Below are 25,472 nucleotides of genomic sequence, written 5' to 3' on the forward strand. Positions count from 1 at the left end.
CCACTCGATGGGTGTCGACCATCGTAAACCACCGATGTTGGTACCTAATGCAGTTATTAATTATGTTGCCAACGGCCATGCCGCAGTGGTAACACCGGTTCCCGTCAGATCACCGAAGGCAAGCGCTGTGGGTCTGGGCTAGACCTTGGATGGGTGACCATCCGGTCTGCCGAGCGCTGTAGGCAAGCGGGGTACACTCAGCCCTTGTGACGCAAACTGAGCACCTACTTGACTGAGAAGTAGCGCCTCCGCTCTTGTAAACTGACATACAGCCGGGAGAACGGTGTGCTGACCACATGCCCATCCATATCCGCATCCAGTGACGCCTGTGGGCTGAGGATGACATGGTGGCCCGTCGGTAGCGGTAGGCCTTCCAAGGCCTGTTCGGACGGAGTAGTAGTAGTAGTAGTAGTTATGTTACCTCTTGCTTGCAACTTGAACTTCCACCGTCGGAGGATGGTATGGGACTTCAAGTCCCACCGCCGCACCTTCAACGTGCACTCCAGCGCTATCTTTGGAATGACATCACTGTAGAAAGGAACAGTATTAACAGCCACTAAGGCCATGAGCACTGGTGAAGCACTATTTCAACCTCCCACAAAAAAGTTACATCTAGAGCAGTACTCGCAAGGAACATTATGGTGTGTGGAGGAGAGTACTTTGTGCAACATTGTCACTTTTCCCCTTTCCTCTACTAGTCATAAGTGGTCTGTTGGTCTGTGAGAAGAAAAACTATTAGTGATCCTCCGTGTGAGGTCAGTTCTCTCTCATTTTACCTTCATGGTCGTTTCGCGAGATATATACAGGAGAAACTATGTATCGGTTGACTCTTCTAGGAACATAGCAAAAAGTGAACCACACGCTGATGAATCATGCCTCTCATGTTACGTGTGCCACTGGAACTGGATGAGCATCTCTAATACTTTTGCGCTATGACGAAACGAGCTGCCCTTCTTTGGCTCTTCCCTGTCCCTCTGTCAATCCTATCTGGTGCGGATCCTAGTCTGACGACCAGTATTCGAGTACTGATTGAACGAGTGTTTTGTTTGGTACCTCCTTTGTCGACGGCCTTTATTTCCTGGGGATCCTTCCAAAGAATCTCCGCCTAGCATATGTCTTACCAGCACTTATCTTTATGTGGTCGTTCCACTTTAAATCGATCGTTACACGTACTCCCAGATATTTAATGGGTGCAACTCCTCGCAGTCATTGATCTGTAATTGTGTACCCATATAACAATGTGTAACTCTGCTTATTTATCGATAATACGATGCATCTACGTTGATAGTCAACTGATGGCCTTCCTGTATTTCGCTGAAATTTTCTAACTTCGTGACATCTCTGCATCGAACACCATCAACCGCATAAAGCCTCATGAAGCTCCCGAAGTCGCTCAGTACCTCATTTATATATATTATATCCCCTTGCGGTACGCATGAAGTTATTTTTACGTCTGGCAATTTCTCTCCGTTAAGAATGATTTGCTGTTTTGTGTTTGCTGGGAAACGCTTCAATCGAAACACGAAGCTGGTCTGATATGTACAGAAGACTATCGCAAAGCATCTTTAAGTCAAGCAACGCATCGTCATTCTATTCGACTTAATACATCAAGGGCTGTAGAAAAAATACATTCATACTCTAGAATGTTAAAGACATGCCCATTAAGAAAAATGTGTGAAAATATGCATTACGTAGTGTGTCCACTAATAAAAAAGTATTTTTACCAAACCTTTGTATATGACGTGTGACTTACTAGCACTATATTATATTTATTATCAAGTACATAAAAAAACATACTTAAATTGCTAACACTATAACATCCTCAACGAGACTAAAACCACAATTCAATACAGACCACATTTCAATACAGATACCATAATTTTAGTGATACTAAACGCATTTTGCATCTGTTACGTAAAATGATGTAGAGCCTCTGTTATATTTATGTATTTACACTGAGGCGACAGGAATCATGGTATACCATCTAAAAACGTGTCGGGCCTCCTTTTTCTCGGCGTAGTGCAGCAACTCTAAGTGGCATGGATCAACAAATCATTGGAAATCCCCTGCAGAATCATTGATCCATGCTCTATAGCCATGCTCTATAGCCGAGCTCTATAGTCGCTCAAAATTGCGAAAGTCCAGCCGATGCAGGATTTTGTGCATGAACTGATCTCTCGATTGTGTCCCATAAATGTTCAGTGGGATTCATATCGAGTCATCTGGGTGACTCGAACTGTCCAGAACGTTCTTCAAATCAGTCACGAACAACTGAGGTCCAATGAAATGTCGCATTCCCATCCACAAACATTTCATCGTTGTTTGTGAACTTGGTCATTTATTGCTCCAAATGATCTCCAGGTAGCCGAACATAACCATTTCCAGTCAGTGATCCGTTCAGTTGGACCAAAGGACCCAGTCGAATCCATGTAGCCTACAACATTATGGAAAAATCACCAGCTTGCACAGTGCCATGTTGACAACACGTCCATGGCTTTGTGGCTTTGCGTCACACTCCAACACCACCATCAGCTCTTACCAACTGAGATCGGGGCTCATTTGAGCTGGCAACGGTTTTCCAGTGGACTAGGATCCAACCGATATAGTCACGAGCCCAGGAGAGGTGCTGCAGGCTATGTCGTGCTGTTACCAAAAGCACTCTCGTCGGTCGTCTGCTGCCGCAGCTCATTCAAATTTTGCCGCTATGTCCTAACGAATACGTTCGTCGTGGGTCCCACATTGATTTCTGCGGTTCTTTCACACAGTGTTGCTCCGTAATTCTTGAAATTGGTGTTCATCAAAACTTTAAGGTGTTATATTATTGTCAAAGTTGTCGTACCTGTCAGGATAACACTGTTCCCTACTTTAAATTATGATGACATTCTTATTTGGGTTTTCGGGTTTCTTGGGGTGTTACATTTTGTGCCATACTTTGCGCAAATTGTTTCAATATTAAAACACTTGGAGGGCTGCGGTTCAAATTTCAATCACGTCCTTCAGATTTACGTTTTCTGTGCTTTTATTGCATCGCTCAAAGCAAAAGCCGGTATAGTTCCCTTCGGAAGGACATGACTGATTTCATTCCCAATACCGTCTCATTTCCAAACTTGTACTGCATCACTAGTCATTGACAGATAACCTTCATTCTCCTTTCTTACTTGTTTCCTTTACATATTCTATTACACAGCCTTTTTATGTATGATCATCCGATTGGATATTATGTAGTTTTGCTTAGCGTGTAAGATTACTGTATTCTTCTTATGTCAGGCGATATATCAAGGTAGGGTACGCCAAGTGTAAGATTACATCCCTGAAATGTACAGCGTTGCATTTGAGAACATTAATGTAATTAGAGTGTTCCTTACAGGAATAAACCCTGGAATGCACATGTGAGTGCAGTCTGTATAATGTGCAAACCCATATATACAAAAGAAACGAACATGTATGTCTTACTGCAAAGTAGGAGCGAATTATTTCAGCAGATAAGGAGAGGCTATTTGATTCTGAATCAAAGTAATGTACAGCATGTGGACACTGAATGTATTTAACTGTTCTCTATTAGTTGCCTTGAATTAGTAGCTGCATCTTTTGATCACATGTAATTTTAATCCTCATAATGCAAGTTGACGAGCACTGTAGACAATGTCCACATGCATAGCACCGTCTGTTGTAGACTTATGAAAGCCTGGGTAGGTTGCAAGTTAATCACACATGGATAATGTTTTAGCTGCACTATGTTCAATCGGTAACATTTTCCGAACAAGGCTGACGCATAAAGTGGACTCGCTATGAAACAGTATAGTTAATGCACTCTATTGACAATGGAGATATTAAGAAGTAAAAGGGCATATATTCATTGAACAGTGAAATGGGGAACGAATAAATTGTGCTCATTATTCATATACGTGCGCTGCAGTTCCAACAAAGACAATTATCTAGTACATACAGTGTGTCTCGTAAGTGTAGATAATTCTATTGGTGATTGAGTACGTTGTATGAAACAACTTTATATCAACATGCTTGTAGCTATTAGAAGCAGTATGTTTTTAGGTTGGTTAGTACCTCCAAGTACAGGTGACAAGACCAAGCCATTAACGCTAATTTTCCCTCGGCCAGCCGGTGAGGTGAGAAGCAAAACGGTTGTTCTATACTGACAGGCGTAGTCCACTTTGTGGTGCAGTAATGACTGTGCAGAAAACATCTGCTAGTAAATTATGTGCCATTTTTGTGGGAAGACTGGTCGACGCAGAGAGAAAACAACCAGCCCAATAATGTGTGTACTTAAGGTACCACGTGTAAAACTACCTCAACACAACCCGTTAACCCCATATTTCTCAACACTCGAAGGTAATACTCGGCAGAAAGCTGTTAAAACGTGAAAGTGACTTTCTTACAGCTGAGAAGAGCTACGTAAGCATTATACAAGAATGGTTGATGAAAGACTGGGTGGATATCCTCACCTCGGTGGGTACAAAGCTCAAACTCATTCGTAAAATACCGAGGCATGGTAGCAATGTATTCCCTATGCGCAAGAGCATGGTGCGACCACATCGATTAAAGCAGCACGTGTTTCCATCTAGATCTGCATCCACTCAGCTCCAAAAATCAACCGTAAATTTTAAAGCAAATTCGGGGCCTTTCATACATCGCAGACCAAACCCATTTTGACTACGACTCCAAAGAACGCAGCACGACGTTACTGTCTCCCTGCCCTTTATCAGCCCAAAGACAGTTGCGCAAGGCGTATCTTCAAACAACACATCATGCACACATCCTTGGAACTCATCACGTGTAACAACTTATGTTATGCGGTGGAACGAGGCAACACAGCAGTCACGATTCAAATACCTTTATCCATGGTTACAGTTTTTGGGTGGTCTGTCACTAAGATAATTCACAAGAACAATTAGGCTATAAAACGTATATTTTAATAATCTGTATAAAGAAGGTTATTTATCGGATGGATTTTACCTTAAACTTGTTGAATAAAAGCACCAGCACTGATAGTGACATAAGGCACAAAAAGGTTGGTTTCATCATTCCTATGAACATGTGCCATTCACACAGACTTTTAAATTAATAAATATACAGTAAAGACATATATAATAAGGTAAGATGTATTTTGTGCATGAAGTGTAGCACAGATAGTAAAGAGAAAGAAATACTTACGTAGTTCCAAGACCTGCTGACAAATAAAACTTTAGTAGCTGCCACTTTCGGCCGTGACGATTATCGTTAGGTAGGATAAAATTGTTACAACAGCCAATATAATTTCGTCCTCACAATGGCGTCAATGATATGAACAAAATTGTACAGTCACGCTTCATCACTGTTGTCAACAGTAAAATGCATTTATACAACTGAGTGATCTTAGTACCCCGTCTTTTCCTAACTCCCCAGATGCTGTCTGGAGTGTAGCATTCGAAGTGAACACCACATAGTCAGGGAACACGAATGTTACTACAATCTGGGCAACCCCCTTAGATTGATTGCTGGTGATACCGCCATTTACTGTCTAGTAAAGTCGTCAGAAGATCAACACCAATTGTAAAATGATTCAGACTAGATAAAGGTATGGTGTTTAAAGAGGTAATTGTTCCTTGACAATAAAAAAGGGAGGTTCTCCACATACATACTAAAAGAATACGTTAAATTACGGTACACGGTAAATCACATAAATTCACAGGTTGGGTTGGGGTCTTGGGGAAGAAGACCAGACATCGAGGTCATCGGTCTCATCGGATGAGGGAAGGAGGGGGAAGGAAATCGGCCTTGCCCTTTCAAAGGAACCATCCCGGCATTTGCCTAGAGCGATTTAGGGAAATCACGGAAAACCTAAATCAGGATGGCCGGACGCGGGATTGAACCGTCGTCCTGCCGAATGCGAGTCCAGTGTCTAACCACTGCGCCACCTCGCTCGGTAATTCACAGGTTGTCGGTTCAATTAAATGCCCAGGTATTACAATAACTAACAAGTTAAATCGGAACCACTACATAAAGATATTATAGGGAAGACGAACAAGAGAGTGCATTTTATTCGCAGAAGAGAAGGCGCAACAAATCTACTAAACATCGTGTCTGCACTATGCTTATCTGTCCTCTCTCGCGTATGGGCGAGATTTGAAAGGCAGCTTGTTTTTTATTACCACGAAATAGTACATGTAGTCACAAATATAATAAGCTGCTGGGGGAGGCAATAATTAAAACAAACACGTCGCCGATACAACCAGCTAATTACACGAAATTCCAATCACCAAATTTGTCCTCCGAATGCCGTAATATTTTGCTGACTGTCATGATAAAATAAGAGAAATCACAGGAAACACGGAAAGATTCAAACGTTCTGTTTAGATGGTCTACAGGTATTTGAGAGTGGATCGGTTGAGTAATTGAAACTGATTCTATGCACCATCTGACAAACAGTCAAGTGTGAATTGCCTAGTAATCATGTAGCACATCAAATGACTTTGCAATTGCGAATAGGAACTACCATCAGCTGTAGAATGTAATGACGACAATGAAAATTTGTGCCCCGGATTTCCCGCTTATAGCGAGCGGTCGCCTTACCATTTGGCTATGGCTGCATGACTTACGGCCACACCCGAACTTCCATATGGCGTCAGCCATGCGTCTACGACCTGTACTCATACATCCATTATGTATTTTTCCGTACAGGTCAGACGTTATACTTGAAAGTCGCTTGCCCGGTGTCGGCAGATAAAAACGATATTGCAGGGCCTGTATTATTCTGATTACGATGCAAAGTTCCTTTGGAAATGCATGCATCGTAATCTTGTAGAGTTAGCAGATTACCCAGATGGGTAAACACATTGTACCCTTGACTAGTGTAGCTCACGAAGTCTCTTTTTATAATTTTCTTTTCATTATTTACTCTACAGAAAGAATGGTTTGATATAGGCTGGTGTAAGAATTTTATTTTGCCTAATGACGATGATGCTGATGAATCTTCCGGGCTCTATGGGCGTGGTCCATGAAAGTTTCTCGTTCCCGAAGTTTCGTCCACAGCTGCGTAAGACACTTCACTGATGCTCCGGCTTCCGCTGAGTATTTTTGACTGACTCGTTGTGTGGTTTTGTAGAAGTTTGCACGTGTTTGCCCGAGATACTCATTGTCACAGATAAAAGTTGCTATTGAACTTCTACTGCCCATATGTCACTATCTTTTTTTTTGACAGACGACAGTTAGACAGTTAAATTTTATCTTTGACAAGGACTCTTCTTTCGATCATGTCTGAACCTCTACCATACGTCCCTTTTCAAAGCATTTGTGTCGCACTCCGACATCCTACCTGACAGTCGGCTAGACTCAACGGAACCAGGAGATGTCCAACACAGTTCTGGTCGAAACGTGAGGAACGAAAAATTTTCATGGAACACGACCATATAATCTGGAAGATTCGCCAGCAACTATGCCAACCGGTCGTGAAAGCCTTCACTGTGTAATCTAATTAAGATGCCTTTGATTGAAGCTGGCAGCAAATAGAAATTCGCTTTATCAGAAGCACTTCGTGATGTATTAGTATGACTTTCTTTGACAACGATATTGCCTATGAATGTAATATATTTAGGTGCAGTGATCTACATCAATATCTAAATTTATACTCCGCAAGCCACCCAACGGTGTGTGGCGGAGGGCACTTTACGTGCCACTGTCATTACCTCCCTTTCCTGTCCCAGTCGCGTATGGTTCGCGGGAAGAACGACTGCCGGAAAGCCTCCGTGCGCGCTCGAATCTCTCTAATTTTACATTCGTGATCTCCTCGGGAGGTATAAGTAGGGGGAAGCAACATATTCGATACCTCATCCAGAAACGCACCCTCTCGAAACCTGGAGAGCAAGCTACACCGCGATGCAGAGCGCCTCTCTTGCAGAGTCTGCCACTTGAGTTCGCTAAGCATCTCCGTAACGCTATTACGCTTACCAAATAACCCTGTGACGAAACGCGCCGCTCTTCTTTGGATCTTCTGTATCACCTCTGTCAACCCGACCTGGTACGGATCCCACACTGATGAGCAATACTCAAGTATAGGCCGACGTTTGTTTTGCAAGCCACCTTCTTTGTTGATGGACTACATTTTCTAAGGACTCTCCCAATGAATCTCAACCCGGCACCCGCCTTACCAACAATTAATTTTATATGATCATTCCACTTCAAATAGTTCCGTACGCATACTCCCAGATATTTTACAGAAGTAGCTGCTACCAGCGCTTGTTCTGCTATCATATAATCATACAATAAAGGATCCTTCTTTGTATGTATTCGCAATACATTACATTTGTCTATGTTAAGGGTCACTTGCCACTCCCTGCACCAAGTGCCTATCCGCTGCAGATCTTCCTGCAGTTCGATACAATTTTCTAATGCTGCAACTTCTCTGTATACTACAGCATCATCCGCGAAAAGCCGCATGGAACTTCCGACACTATCTACTAGGTCATTTATATATATTGTGAAAAGCAATGGTCCCATAATACTCCCCTGTGGCATGCCAGAGGTTACTTTAACGTCTGTAGACGTCTCTCCATTGAGAACAACATGCTGTGTTCTGTTTGCTAAAAACTCTTCAATCCAGCCACACAGCTGGTCTGATATTCCGTATGCTCTTACTTTGTTTATCAGGCGACAGTGCGGAACTGTATCGAACACCTTCCGGAAGCCAAGGAAAATGGCATCTACCTGGGAGGCTAAAGCTAATATTTTCTGGGTCTCATGAACAAATAAAGCGAGTTCGTTCTCACACGATCACTGTGTCCGGAATCCATGTTGATTCCTACAAAGTAAATTCCAGGATTCCAGAAATTACATGATACGCGAGCAAAAGCATGTTCTAAAATTGTACAACAGATCGATGTCAGTTTTGCGCATCTGCTCGACGACCGTTCTTGAAGACTGGGACTACCTGTGCTCTTTTCCAATCATTTGGAATCTTCCGTTCCTCTAGAGACTTGCGGTACACGGCTGTTAGAAAGGGGGCAAGTTCTTTGTCATTTACCGTTTAATAAAGTTATCGTTACAAGTTTCTGCAGTGTGAAAAACTTCTCCAGATTATATCGTTTCCTTTTCGTATGAGTACGATACATTCTCGTGTTGTTTGTCTGCAGGAGTCTGGCGAGGTGCGGCCGGTGTGCGGTTCCGACGGCAGTACGTACCCCAGTGCGTGCGAGATGCGTCGCGCGGCCTGCCTACTCAACAGGAGCCTGCACGTCGCGCACGAGGGCGCCTGCGGTGAGTGAACACGGCAGCTGCACTTACCGAATATGAGGCGCTCATTAGCTGCCTGCAGTTTTACTCATTACTTTCTCCATTGCATAATTAAAAGCTCATAGGCATTATGCATCACAATTTAATAAAAATTACTAAGACACTGCTGGCTGTTAAAGTAGTAATACTTAGAAGAATAGAAAATAACAGAATTTCATTTATTGTGCAAATACGATGTAGCAGGAAGAATATGTTAATTTTATAAGTGATTTAGGGGTATACACGGTGCGAAATATAGTAAACACAGCTTACACGTTTGGCAGCAGTAATCACTCTGACCCACCATACATCTTAGTTGAACGTGGATAGAGATTCGGTTACGATGGCTCATCTTGGTTCAACACTCTGTCAGAATTATTCAGCCGTAGTGGCTGGCGTGCGGTGGCGGTGAGTCTCTCGGTAACTCATAAGTTCCAAGATTTTTCCTTCGGTAAGAGATCTGGGGATCGTGCTGGTCAAGGCAACAGTCAAACACCTTCTGAACTGAGGTACGTCAGGACACAAGCAGCATATGGTCTTGGATTATCTTGCTAAAAGATGAGACCTCGAATAAATGGCACAGCCATCGCCCTAAACATGTCAGAAATGTAACGCCTGCTGTCCATATTACTTGGATTTATAAACTAGAGGTGACAATGTTGAGCATCCATCGCACCCAGTACTACCACACCAGGTGCTGGGCTAATATGGCCACAACGAATGCTGTCTGTCCACATTCATTCCTCTTGGAACCTCCACACACAGATACGTTCATCGTGATCCTGTAAGCAGAACCAGGAGGTGTTGTTACTGGGCACCCAACAGTCGACGTCCAGGCATTGTATCACTATCTGTATGGACTTATTACAAACAAGTCAGTTTCCTGTTTCAAGATGTGTGACGTGGCTGTTCATTCCTAACCAGCTATGCGAACCGAATAGCCGTCCTCCCTGGCGTTAGTCGCGCAGAGCAACTTAAATCCTGCGTGCCGTTGGCTCAACACTGCGGAGTATCACTTTCCTTAACCCATACATTCCATAGCCTCATGACAGTCGAGGAATCCTGATTAGTGTAAGTAGAAATGTTGCAGGATGATAAACCGAAGCCCTGTCGAATTCATACCTGTGTTATTACACACATCAAAAAAAGATTTTGCATCACCTCGATTCCGAGAGTTCCGGAACCTGTACAGAAAATTGGAATAGAGATCAGCATAATCAGTTCCGCCCTTTTTATTAGTCATGTATACCACACATTGCATGTTGTACCACCATACAGCGAGACCTTCAGAGGTGGTGGTCCAGATTGCTGTACACACCGGTACTTCTAATACCAAGCAGCATGTCCCCTTGCATTGATTCATGCCTGTATTCGTCGTGGCATACTATCCACAAATTCATGAAGGCACAGTTGGTCCAGATTGTCCTACTTCTCAACGGCGATTTGGCATAGATCCGTCAGGGTGATTGATGGGTCACGTTGTCCTTAAACAGCCCTTTTCAATCTATCCCAGGCATGTTCGATAGGGTTCACTCTAGTCGAGCGATGTCGTTATCCTGAAGGAAGCATTCACAAGAGGTGCACGACGGGGGCGCGAATTGTCCTTGAAGACGAATGCCTCGCCAATATGCTGCCGATATGATTACACTATCGATCGGAGGAGGGCATTCACGTGTCGTACAGCGGTTACGGGGCTTCCATGACCACCAGCGGTGAAAGTCCCCACATAATGCCACACCAAAACAGCAGGGAACTTCCACCTTGCTGCACTAACTGGACAGTGTGTCTAAGGCGTTCAACATGACCGGGTTGCCTCCAAACAAGTCTCCGACGATTGTCTGGTTGAAGGCATATGCGACACTTATCGGTGAAGAGAAAGTGATGCCAATCCTGAGCGGTCCATTCGGCATGTTGTTGGGCCCATCTGCACCGCGCTGCATGGTGTCGTGGTTGCAAAGATGGACCTCGCCATGGACTTTGGGTGTGAAGATGCGCACAGTTTGAGTCGTAGCACGACGTCCTGCGGCTGCACGAAAAGTATTATTGAACATGGTGGAGTTGCTGTCAAGGTTCCTCCGAGCCATAATACGTAGGTAGCTGTCATCCATTTCAGTAGTAGCCCTTGGGCGGCATGAGCGAGGCTTGTCATCGACAGTTCCTGTCTCTCTGTATCTCCTCCATGTCCGAACAACATCGCTTTGGTTCACTCCGAGACGCCTGGACACTTCCCTTGTTGAGAGCCCTTCCTGGCAAAAAGTAGCAATGCGGACGCGATCGAGCCGCGGTACTGACCATCTAGGCATGGTTGAACTAGATACAACATGAGAAGTTTACCTCCTTCCTGGTGGAATGACTGGAACTGATCGGCTGTCAGACTCCCTCCGTGTAACAGGCCCTGCTCATGCGTAGTTGTTTACATCTTTGGGCGGGTTTAGTGACATCTCTGAACAGTCAAAGGGACTGTGTCTGTGATACAATATCCACAGTCAACGTCTGTCTTCAGGACTTCTGAGAACCGGTTTGATGCAAAACATTTTTTGATGTATGTAGATGTTTCGCCTTATTACACGATCTTCTCACAAAAAATAACGTTCAAATGCGATTTCTGAATGAGAATCCCACTGCATAATCTTTCCATCACTATGGAATATAAATAGCGTTACTCTTACCTATTTCACGAGGTTGTGCTGAAATGCTGATCATATGCGTGTAGGCGTAAAGCACATTTATTGCCTTAAGTTCGTAGGCTTACATGGCCAGTGTCATTTTGAATAACATAGTTTTGGGTATTACACCACGTCATTATAAAACACTAAAACAACTGAACTGTCGACGTTTCGACCGACTTTGCAGCGGTACTCTTCAGGGGAGTTCTCCGCCCTGAAGACGACCGCTGCAAAATCGGTCGAAACATCGGCAATTCAGTTGCTTTAATGTCTTATAATGACGCGTCCTAATATCCAAAATTATTTTATTCACACTTCATGCCATATTCATTATGTGGCATTCGTAATGCCCACCAGTGTAGTTAAAAGACATAATGGAATAACGTGGTTTCCATAGTGGTGGGACTGAACCACAGCCTGTTATTGATGACGAGAAGATTGGCGATGGTGGCCGATCTGGTCATTTCGTAGAAACAAATGTGATTTTATGGGATAATGAAGTTATATTCAAACCAACCGGTCTCCGTCGTCTCCTGGTCGACAGAAATGTCGTCTCTTTGTGTATTATTTTGAAACATTTCGACCTTCTAGGTGAAATCCTCTGCAGTTCGTTCAAATAGGTGGTTCCTGAGCGTTACCTCTATTACATATCTATGCATAAGAAGGAACATAGGACGTGAGAAGTAGAGACATTAGCCTTGTGTGTAGAACCCGCTTTCACTGTAGTAACGGTGACACGTCTCGTTTTTGAACTTCACGAAGCACAGCTACCCCTGAGGAGTCAAAGTGATCCATAACCGCTCCGCTACCACCCAGAGTTGAGACGCTCTCATCTAATTGGTCACGTCATACATCTCGTCTGTGGATATGACGTCAGATGATCTGGTTCTGATGGGGGCGGGTGAGTTGCTGATTGCACAGTGGATCCTTGGCTGTGTACTTCAGTTCGATCTTGGGCTCAGTAGTGTTGCAGCTGGACCTCCACGCCGGCGGTCCTGTTAGGATGGCGGACGATCTTTGGCGGCCTCGTGACTGAACTCCGGACTGCAGTGGATACCGACTCGATGACACCAATTTAATCGATGCTCAGCCTGGATGAGCGGGCAGTATCTGTATGCACCAGGGCGGGCTTGTTCGGCACTGTTCACCTCAGGTGCCGCTGCCGCAACGCTGCTGAAATGCCTCGGGTTATGGTAATTTCGTTGGTCATTGACCTGGCGGTCTTGCTGTGGCAACGAGACTGGAGGTATGAGGAAAAGCTGCGCCAGCTCGTTACGGCAAGCAGCATGATTTCGACAACGAATCCTTACCTCGGTTTACATCGCTACATCGTGATGTATTCTATTGACCGTGTTGTCAGAAGCATTCCTACTCCAACACTGCAGCTACCTCTAGTTCAGATTCTAATGGGTGCGTATTATGTCTTTAAACGATTTTCATGCTCCAAACAATGTCACTTGCTTAGAAAATCACTGGGATTCCCGAGTCGTGGCACTTGACGGTTGAGAAGCTTCCCACGAAGCTTTTTCTACTCAACTATTACCAAGAAACAACATCGGTTGCATATAACAAGGATCAGTTTTTTTCTGCAACAACCATGAACGTCAGACAGTATTTCTCTTACAATTGTCAGTTTAATTATTTGCTGCATATTCGTATTCTTGCCTAATCACATAGTTGGACTGGAATCTATTTACCAAGTTGTTCGACCGTCATAATACATTGCCTGGCCAAAAAATGAAGCGTTCTGAATTGAAGGAGGAAACAAAATCAAAATTCACAGGTTGAGAGCGTATGTGATGTCATGCAGAGATCACAAAATCGATTCAGACTTACGAAGAACTTAACGGAATGAGCTCACTTATGAATTAACTTAACACCCCCTCTGGCCTGAATGTATGCTTTGATTCGCTTGGGAAGCGTGTAATAAAGCCATTACATTGACAGTAGTCATTAGATGTAAGGCAACTGGTTTATTGGCGCATATCGAAAACGCTCATCTACTGAATGTCAGGTCAAGGAGACGAACCTTATACACGCAGTATGGAGTCATGTGAATATGACACATTCCAAAATGTACGTTACGTTTAGGAAAGACCACATACTACCTGTATAAAGCTCTTCCCCCTGTTTGCTATTCTGAAGATGAGGCCGCGCGGGATTAGCCGAGCGGTCTAGGCGCTGCAGTCATGGACTGTGCGGCTGGTCCCGGCGGAGGTTCGAGTCCTCCCTTGGACATGGGTGTGTGTGTGTGTTTGCCCTTAGGATAATTTAGATTAAGTAGTGTGTAAACTTAGGGACTGATAACCTTAGCAGTTAAGTCCCAAAAGATTTCACACACATTTGAACATTTTCTGAAGATGAGGGTATTCGAAACACGTCAGTATAGCAGTTGCCTCATATCCACTGACTAGTAAATATTTATCCAGTGTCAATATCAACACTGTTCAGCATTACAAATTTCAAATCAAATGGCACAATTTCAGAGACTTTACTGGTCTCATAGAGATATGATTTTATGTAATGGGCACTTTAAAGTAGACTGGAGCGGCAGTGAGAATTTGGGTTAAGAAGGGAGGTGTGTGAGGGTAATCCGTGCAGTTGTGTGAACCGCTGTGCCATGGTGCTTCAGTGACTAACGCACCTGCCTTGCAAGCAGGAACGCAAGTTCAGTTCTCGGCCTTGGTACAAATTTTCACTGGCCGCTTCAGCCCATATGCATAACATTTTAAATTTCATAAAACGGGCGCATACCTCTTGCGTCACTTCATGTCACATCTTGACTCCATTATGGTAGTGATTCATAGTCGACATGAACTTTGATGAGGAGTACGCCTGACCTCTCGTTCCCATGCAATCCAACATCGTGCCACTGTCACATCCGAAAGCCCCTAAAGTCTGGATACTGGACAATTCTATACAGCTGGCCAAATGAAGACCCACAATGAGGTCTCTTACAAACTCTCTCAGGTGATGATAAATCACGAATACGTGGCATCTCCGTGTTCTTCACAGTGATCAAACACTATCTGAATCTCTACATACTCTTTATATACGGTACCAATCCTGGTAACAGTAACAGCTGCTAACACGAACGACAGTAATGTACTTTGAAGGCCATCAACCTATCACGGAGAATTGCTACTCTAATCATGTACACTACTGGCCATTAAAATTGCTACACCAAGAAGAAATGCAGATGATAAACTGGTATTCATTGGACAAATATATTACACTAGAACTGACATGTGATTACATTTTCACGCAATTTGGGTGCATACATCCTGAGAAGTCAGTACCCAGAACAACCACCTCTGGCCGTAATAACGGCCTTGATACGCTTGGGCATTGAGTCAAACAGAGCTTGGATGGTGTGTAGATGTACAGCTGCCCATGCAGCTTCAACACGATACCACAGTTCATCAAGAGTAGTGACTGGCGTATTGTGACGAGCCAGTTGCTCGGCCACCATTGACCAGACGTTTTCAATTGGTGAGAGATCTGGAGAATATGCTGGCCAGGGCAGCAATCGAATATGTTCTGTATCCAGAAAGGCCCGTACAGGACCTGCAACCTGCGGTCGTGCATTATCCTGTTGAAATGTAGCGTTTCGCAGGGATCGAATGAGGGGTAGAGCCACGGGTCGTAGCACATCTGAAATGTAGCGTCCACTGTTCAAAGTGCCGTCAATGCGAACAAGAGGTGACCGAGACGTGTAACCAATGGTACCCCATACCATCACGCCGGCTGATACGACAGTATGGCGATGACGAATACACGCTTCCAATGTGCGTTCACCGCGATGTCGCCAAACACGGATGTGACCATCATGATGCTGTAAACAGAACCTGGATTCATCCGAAAAAATGTCGTTTAGCCATTCGTGCACCCAAGTTCGTCATTGAGTACACTATCGCAGGCGCTCCTGTTGTGATGCAGCTTCAAGGGTAACCGCAGCCATGGTCTCCGAGCTGATAGTCCATGCTGCTGCAAACGTCATCGAACTGTTCGTACACGATGGTTATTGTCTTGCAAACGTCCCCATCTGTTGACTCAGGGATCGAGACGTGGCTGCACGATCCGTTACAGCTATGCGGATAAGATGCCTGTCATCTCGACTGCTAGTGATACGAGGCCGTTGGGATCCACCACGGCGTTCCGTATTACCCTCCTGAACCCACCGATTCCATATTCTGCTAACAGTCATTGGATATCGACGAACGCGAGCAGCAATGTCGCGATACGATAAACCGCAATCGCGATAGGCAACAATCCGACCTTTATCAAAGTCGGAAACGTGGTGGTACGCATTTCTCCTGCTTACACGAGGCATCACAACAACGTTTCACCAGGCAACACCGGTCAACTGCTGTTTGTGTATGATAAACCGGTTGGAATCTTTCCTCATGTCAGCACGTTGTAGGTGTCGCCACCGGAGCCAGCCTTCTGTGAATGCTCTTAAAAGCTAATCATTTGCATATCACAGCATCTTCTTCCAGTCGGTTAAATTTCGCGTCAGTAGCACGTCATCTTCGTGGTGTATCAATTTCAATGGCCAGTAGTGTATATAGCTTGCTATGGTGTGTAGTTGTACGCAGTTGCAATGACGTCCGCCTTGTCTTCTGAGTGCTTCCCTTTTTTTGTATGGCTATGTATGTCGTTGTCGGTTCTTATTTATCACATTTGCATCCAGCGCTCTCCCGAGATTTGACATAGCAACAAGAGCAGAAGAAATCTGCATCTCGCGCATACCTGTGTCGTCGTCCTAGTGGTGCATAGCATACAAGCTTCGATAAATATTTGTGTACAGACACAGATGCTGGTACACGCATGCATTGCTAAAACCATCTTCGGAATCCTTCGTGGGAAGCAGAATTCCGCGGAACTGGCGGCTGCTGTGAATTATCGGTTTTCTATAACCGCAGCGAAGCATCTTGTCAAATATTACTCCTCTTACCCACAGTCACTAACGTAACTGCAACAGTACTGCATGATAATAATAATTTTCAAGAAGGGTCATAAATCAGATGCGAATAATTATAGGCCTATTTCGCTTACGTCAATCTGTTGTAGAATAATGGAACATGTTTTGTGTTCTCGTATTATGACGTTCTTAGATAATACAAATCTCCTTCATCATAACCAACATGGATTCCGCAAACAGAGATCATGTGAAACTCAGCTCGCCCTATTTGCCCAAGAAATTCACAGTGCCGTAGACACTGGCGAGCAGATTGATACCGTATTCCTGGACTTCAGGAAGGCATTTGATACGGTTCCGCACTTACGTTTAGTGAAAAAAATACGAGCTTACGGAATATCGGACCAGGTTTGTGATTGGATTCAGGATTTCCTAGAAGAAAGAACACAACATGTCATTCTTAACGGTTCAAAATCTGCAGATGTAGAGGTAATTTCGGGAGTACCGCAAGGAAGCGTGATAGGACCTTTATTGTTTACAATATACATAAATGACTTAGTTGACAACATCGGTAGCTCCGTGAGGCTATTTGCAGATGACACGGTTGTCTACAAGAAAGTAGCAACATCAGAAGACTCGTACGTACTCCAGGAAGACCTGCAGAGGATTAATGAATGGTGCGACAGCTGGCAGCTTTCCCTAAACGTAGATAAATGTAATATAATGCGCATACATAGGGGCAGAAATCCATTCCAGTACGATTATGCCATAGGTGGTAAATCATTGGAAGCGGTAACGACCGTAAAATACTTAGGAGTTACTATCCGGAGCGATCTGAAGTGGAATGATCACATAAAACAAATAGTGGGAAAAGCAGGCGCCAGGTTGAGATTCATAGGAAGAATTCTAAGAAAATGTGACTCATCGACGAAAGAAGTAGCTTACAAAACGCTTGTTCGTCCGATTCTTGACTATTGCTCATCAGTATGGGACCCTTACCAGGTTGGATTAATAGAAGAGATAGACATGATCCAGCGAAAAGCAGCGCGATTCGTCATGGGGACATTTAGTCAGCGCGAGAGCGTTACGGAGATGCTGAACAAGCTCCAGTGGCGGACACTTCAAGAAAGGCGTTACGCAATACGGAGAGGTTTATTATCGAAATTACGAGAGAGCACATTCCGGGAAGAGATGGGCAACATATTACTACCGCCCACATATATCTCGCGTAATGATCACAACGAAAAGATCCGAGAAATTAGAGCAAATACGGAGACTTACAAGCAGTCGTTCTTCCCACGCACAATTCGTGAATGGAACAGGGAAGGGGGGATCAGATAGTGGTACAATAAGTACCCTCCGCCACACACCGTAAGGTGGCTCGCGGAGTATAGATGTAGATGTAGATGTAGATAGTTTGAAAGAGGGGAAATATTGAATCCAACAAATACTTAACTCATGACATTTTCTCAATGTCTATTTTCGTTAGTGGCGATATGTTCTGGTCATATTTTCAAACTAATTCCGTAATCTTGCAGCTATAACAGTATAAAAAAATTTGATATTTACAGCTTATTAAATTATTCCAAATATAATCATATAATGAATAATAAATGGGGATGAAATAAAAGTAACAGTCAGTAGTCCGCAGCTCGTGGTCGTGCGGTAGCGTTCTCGCTTCCCACGCCTGGGTTCCCGGGTTCGATTCCCGGCTGGGTCAGGGATTTTCTCTGCCTCGTGATGACTGGGTGTTGTGTGATGTCCTTAGGTTAGTAAGGTTTAAGTAGTTCTAAGTTCTAGGGGACTGATGACCATAGATGTTAAGTCCCATAGTGCTCAGAGCCATTTGAACCATTTGAATAGTCAGTATACAACATATGCATCGAGTAGTACGCTAAATATCATGTATTGTCTACCCCAATACGAAAGGGCTGTTACATTACAGTACACAGCAATTGGCGCCTATAAAAGTGGAAATGTAGAACAGGGGGCAAAGTTTTGATGTTATTTTATCTAACTACACTCCTGGAAATTGAAATAAGAACACCGTGAATTCATTGTCCCAGGAAGGGGAAACTTTATTGACACATTCCTGGGGTCAGATACATCACATGATCACACTGACAGAACCACAGGCACATAGACACAGGCAACAGAGCATGCACAATGTCGGCACTAGTACAGTGTATATCCACCTTTCGTAGCAATGCAGGCTGCTATTCTCCCATGGAGACGATCGTAGAGATGCTGGATGTAGTCCTGTGGAACGGCTTGCCATGCCATTTCCACCTGGCGCCTCAGTTGGACCAGCGTTCGTGCTGGACGTGCAGACCGCGTGAGACGACGCTTCATCCAGTCCCAAACATGCTCAATGCGGGACAGATCCGGAGATCTTGCTGGCCAGGGTAGTTGACTTACACCTTCTAGAGCACGTTGGGTGGCACGGGATACATGCGGACGTGCATTGTCCTGTTGGAACAGCAAGTTCCCTTGCCGGTCTAGGAATGGTAGAACGATGGGTTCGATGACGGTTTGGATGTACCATGCACTATTCAGTGTCCCCTCGACGATCACCAGTGGTGTACGGCCAGTGTAGGAGATCGCTCCCCACACCATGATGCCGGGTGTTGGCCCTGTGTGCCTCGGTCGTATGCAGTCCTGATTGTGGCGCTCACCTGCACGGCGCCAAACACGCATACGACCATCATTGGCACCAAGGCAGAAGCGACTCTCATCGCTGAAGACGACACGTCTCCATTCGTCCCTCCATTCACGCCTGTCGCGACACCACTGGAGGCGGGCTGCACGATGTTGGGGCGTGAGCGGAAGACGGCCTAACGGTGTGCGGGACCGTAGCCCAGCTTCATGGAGACGGTTTCGAATGGTCCTCGCCGATACCCCAGGAGCAACAGTGTCCCTAATTTGCTGGGAAGTGGCGGTGCGGTCCCCTACGGCACTGCGTAGGATCCTACGGTCTTGGCGTGCATCCGTGCGTCGCTGCGGTCCGGTCCCAGGTCGACGGGCACGTGCACCTTCCGCCGACCACTGGCGACAACATCGATGTACTGTGGAGACCTCACGCCCCACGTGTTGAGCAATTCGGCGGTACGTCCACCCGGCCTCCCGCACGCCCACTATATGCCCTCGCTCGAAGTCCGTCAACTGCACATACGGTTCACGTCCACGCTGTCGCGGCATGCTACCAGTGTTAAAGACTGCGATGGAGCTCCGTATGCCACGGCAAACTGGCTGACACTGACGGCGGCGGTGCACAAATGCTGCGCAGCTAGCGCAATTCGACGGCCAACACCGCGGTTCCTGGTGTGTCCGCTGTGCCGTGCGTGTGATCATTGCTTGTACAGCCCTCTCGCAGTGTCCGGAGCAAGTATGGTGGGTCTGACACACCGGTGTCAATGTGTTCTTTTTTCCATTTCCAGGAGTGTAATTTTCATTTCACCTCGAGTCTGTACTGAAAAATGAGTCTGAGCACTATGGGACTTAACATCTGACGTCATTAGTCCTCTAGAACTTAGAACTACTTAAACCTAACTAACCTAAGGACATCACACACATCCATTCACGAGGGAGGACTCGAACCTGCGACCGTAACGGTCGCGCGGTTCCGGACTGAAGCGCCTAGAACCGCTCGGCCACACCGGCCAGCAGAGTCCGTACTACAAGGGGTGTTTTCGAGGCAAGCAATGTGTCCAACCTTGTGTGGAACCACTGCCGGGTAGGTAGGCAGTTATCGCCAAATACACTGTGTCCGTTCTTTAGACTCTGGTAGGTGACGCGTAGGTTTGAGCCAACTTGATTCGTTAAGAGCGACCTTGGAAAAAGTATGTCTATTTCATCGCGCCATTTAGCAATTCTGTCTAGTGTTTCAATACCATATGATAACAAAGAGTAAACCTTAAACCTCACAGAGAGATGTTAGTATAAGAATTGACGAATTCAGATACAGCTGATTGACGCCGGTATCGCTACGAGCAATTGCAGTCTGTATGCTGGAGACGTTGAACGTTAAATGCTCTATTTTTCTTATGAAGCATGACTGTCATTATCAGAAACGTCTTTTAACATTGTATAGACGCTTTGACGGTGTTTACTCTTACATTTCCCTGCATGAAATAACCTCAGGTCTTTTCATTAGTTGTTATTTTTCTGTAAATAGGCAGTTTTTTCATTACTGTGAAACCTCCCCTTCGAAAAATTTATGAACTACTGTGCTGACAAACCTCTTACCTTATTTGATTTTCAAACAGCTGAACAGAACTGAACGTACTCAGACATTTCTCTCTTTAGTTATTCTGATCAACACTAAACTGACACACAATATTTTTAGCGCAAACAATCTGACTTTCAATAATCTCTAAAAAAGAATGACCCTCACTAACAATAACCTATACCTTTCATGAATCATTTACCTCACAAAAATCTTCGTTACTCGAACTACTGCAATACAGCGAGCGCCAATACTGCCAGCGAAATAAAAGATTCTAACTACTGAAGGCACTAACTACAGATAGGCATAGTTGGTAACTGAAAGATTTTGATAGAGAACAAACAATGTATTTACCTTAATAGTGTTCAAAAGTCGTAATATATATATATATATATATATCAGTTCATGACATCCAGTCTTACAAATTTCGTTTTTCTGACGGACACACGTCCAGATCGTCAGCTCTCAAAACTCTGCCATCTCTCTTCCCACATCCACCACAGCTGGCGGCTCACCTCCAACTGCGCAACGCTACGCGCTGTTCACATCCAACACTACCATAGCGAATATTCCAACAATTACAACCAGCCACAGACTGCACACAGCACAGCCAGTGATTTTCATACAGAGCGCTACGTGACGTTACCAACATAAAAAACCTAAACAGCCTACTTACAACCGTTATTGAAGAATATGCCCATAGCTCATTAAAATGACTTTCGTGGGTGTGAGCGTATACTCCATGTGTTTATTCAAGTGTGGAGGTGCTTCATAATTCAATGTGTGCCCATGGAAATACAGCACGAGTAGCCTCACAAAGACGCTACTCTGATGGAGATGAATAAGCCAGTGGCTCTTACTACACATATAATTGGACGCTATACCTACGTCTGCGGTGCAGTGTCACGAAAGAAATTAAGGGAGATTAGCGTGTAGTCAAATTCTGTACCTTAAAGATTATTTCCCGCTGGACTCCTTTCCTTGGCCAACTTTCACTCCATCAGGAACAGTTGTGTACAGCAACCGTAGGGTAGAAGGAAGGAGAGGCAGACAGCAGTCAGTCGCAATCCTGTTAGCTTTTATTGCTCTTGCGAATCTAGCTTTCGGCTATAAATAGCCATCTTCAGCGCTAAAATACAAGGAAAAATTACAAAAGCAAAATTAATTTTCTTTATATAGAACATTAAGTAAACATCGTGATATCCAACAGCAGCAATCCACTCTGGTCAACATACCATTTTCGATACATTTCAACAGAGTCGGGGCAGTTCATGTCACTATATATTCCCACAGGTATATAGGGAGGAGGACACTGAGGCTGTTGTTTACAGCAAGTACAACAGCATTAGTTTACGTCGTGTAGTACAAGTAACGCCCTCTATGTTACGAATTAACTAACACAATTTTATTTCAGTACAGCAGTTTAAAAAGCCTTTTTATGTAATATCTAAAATCAAAAAGCATATTTTCATATCACTAATATGCAAGGAACGTCAAATTACAATGTACTTTCTCATATCTTAGTGGTGGAGTGAGCCATCAAAACCTATGCAAACGATCATTAACACGATCACATATCTAACGTATATAACATTATTACATCACTTCAAAAATAAAAACTAACAAATTAAAAAGATGTTGTTGAAGATCGTCTACATAAAATACAGTTACATACCAAACTGAAATTCGTCATAAACTAAAACGTAGCGTAGTCACTCATACCATAGTGATTATGTGATCCACTAAATATTTAATATAGAAGGAATAAAGTCATTATAAACAATTTTTCTCAAGATCTGTTGACATCACTGTAAAATAGCGAAGATTAAAATGACAAGGCTGATTTAACCAGGCACATTTAATAAAACACACAAACGCCCTCTATTGACGTTAAACTTAATACAAAAACGTATTGTGTAGGTGCAATTGCTTTACGCTATTTCCAGAAAACAAACTGCCATTGTGTCTATCTTTTAGTTTAAAGTAAAAATCTAATAGGACTGAAACTGACTGCTCTGTGCCTCTCCTTTCTTTCCTTGGGTTTTTCCCATTTAAAATATGCAGTTATCATCTAGCTGCAGCTAATTTCGTACCTTTACAGTTTCGTCTGACCACAATACATTTCCAGGCAACTAAACTGTAAATTGTCGTCCCCATACGTATATAGTAAGTTGTATAAGAAATGAAAAAATAGTTTCATACCTGTAACACAACACGCCATTGTTTAAAGAATCCAACTCCTATGTATTACTTAGCTTTTCAAGAATGGTTCAAATGGCTCTGAGCACTATGGGACTTAACATCTATGGTCATCAGTCCCCTAGAACTTAGAACTACTTAAACCTAACTAACCTAAGGACAGCACACAACACCCAGTCATCACGAGGCAGAGAAAATTTTCAAGAATCTTAGTGTTTATGACATCAGGTTTCCTAAAGTAAGTTCCGTACAAAGATATAATTTTCCATGTCCAGCTAGTGGCATACGTGGACACTGCCTACAAAAGGTGTTGCAAAGAGTTGGTAATAAATCAGAAATAATTTAAAACGTCATGTCTGATGGGGCGATCTCAGGGAGGATAAGTTTCCACGCTCTTTGAAATTATGTATAAAGTTTGTTGGGAGTCGCTAAGTGCTCCCATTATCAAATACTAGATGAATAGTCTGGGGAATTTGCGCACCATGATTTATGCTACCTCAATACATACACACAGTTTCCCACTTTACTACATGCATTATTGTGTTCAACCTTCAGCGTAAGACTATACTTCTTAATAAGTGGGTAGCTACAGAATTTTAAGTTTTTGAATTTGTCCTATATTAAACTGAAAGTACCCGCCCTGTCTTCGCACGAGTAGTTCTACCACCGACTATTTATGGCTGGACGATTTGTCTCGAGTGGCGATAATAAATTATAAACATGAACCTTCCTTAAGTTTTAGTCCGCCTATTAGCACCAACATTCCCACAATAGTTCCTGAGATTAGCGTTCAGATACAGACAGAAACGGCGGCGGATCTGCTGAAAAAGCAACCAGCAACTGGAATTGGATTATCGTTTTAGACGCTCAGTAATATAGATATGATAATAGGGGAAAACTGAAGTTGCTTGTATTCCCACATAATATTTGAGGGATAGGTGAGAATTCTGTTGTAATCAGCAGTACTTCTTATCGTTGGTAGACCAATGAAATTTGTGCCATGGTAATTTACTTTTGGAATCAAACGAAGGGGGCACGTATTCATCAAGTGTTTCACTATTCAACACAATTTCTTCAAACTTCATATATAGCAATGGCAAAAGCATTTGTGCTGGACGTCATTGGAGTTATCGGGCAGCGGCAAGACACTGAGCTCCCATACAAATGGTCCAAATGGCTGTAAGCACTATGGGACTTAACGTCTGAGGTCATCAGCCCCCTATACTTAGAACTACTTAAACCTAACTAACATAAGGACATCACATACATCCATGCCCGAAGCAGGATTCGAACCTGCGACCGTAGCAGCAAGGCGGTTCCTGATTGAAGCGCCTAGAACCGTTCGGCCACAGCGGGCTTCCTTTCGGGAGGACGCCGGTTCAAATCCCCGTCCGGCCATCTAGGTTTAGCTTTTCTGTGATTAAGACAAATGTTGGAATGTTTCCTTTGAAAAATACACGGCCTCTTTCCTTCCACAATCCGTGCTTGTGCTCCATCTCTAATGATTCCGTCGTCGATGAGTCGTTAAACCCTAACCATCCTTTCAAAAAACCTAAAAAATGAGGTGAAGAAATTTCCTTCAAGTTAATGTGTATTCCAGACGAGTATCACACAAAATTGGAAACAAATTTCTAATCCGAGGGAACAGAAACTATTGATCCCTCGACAACAGATGCTTTAGACCACTGGAAATTACGTTGAAAATTATGTCGTTTCTTCCATAAAATTCTCGAACGTTCCTCATAATACTGGACGTAGATGAAACTGTATTATATAATGAACCTATCGTACGAAAAAAAGTATGCGTACACCCATGCTTCGCAATTTGTCTTATTTATGCTACACTTTACTCAAAATTGGTTTCATTGGTAGTTCTAAACAAAAGGGTGCTAAAATAGTATCCCATTATCAGGCTTTCTTCAGCCCATAACATTTCTTAGGAATTTTCTCTGCTTGTATTGTCGCTCGTAGTTTTCCAGTGCTCGGATCCCCAAAACTGTCTATAACTTTAGTACCTGCTGCTTCTATTTGTGCCAATAATAATTTTGTTTTCTTTGATATTTTACGAACACAATCCTACCTCCTTTTAGCGAAACATTAACAGTTTCAAGTTAAATTTCAGTGTCAAACAAGCAAAAGAAATAGATATTCTGAGGTAATTACTCGAACAATTCTGCTATCACTTTGTTCGAGGCAACTC

At 43.7% G+C, this 25,472-nt stretch overlaps 1 protein-coding gene and 1 pseudogene across 1 annotated transcript in view; both read left to right on the plus strand.

Annotated features, from left to right (window-relative positions):
• Window positions 1-25,472, plus strand: part of LOC126234947 (agrin-like) — a 1,214,606-nt gene that overhangs the window by 876,611 nt on the left and 312,523 nt on the right. The window contains exon 8 of the mRNA XM_049943685.1: window positions 9,123-9,246. Coding sequence (XP_049799642.1) covers window positions 9,123-9,246 — 124 coding nt within the window. The remainder of the gene's footprint in view (window positions 1-9,122; window positions 9,247-25,472) is intronic.
• On the plus strand, window positions 68-185 carry LOC126237771 (5S ribosomal RNA; annotated as a pseudogene).

The sequence above is a fragment of the Schistocerca nitens genome, chromosome 2 (assembly GCF_023898315.1).
Source record: "Schistocerca nitens isolate TAMUIC-IGC-003100 chromosome 2, iqSchNite1.1, whole genome shotgun sequence".
In the NCBI taxonomy this organism is placed as follows: Eukaryota; Metazoa; Arthropoda; class Insecta; order Orthoptera; family Acrididae; genus Schistocerca; species Schistocerca nitens.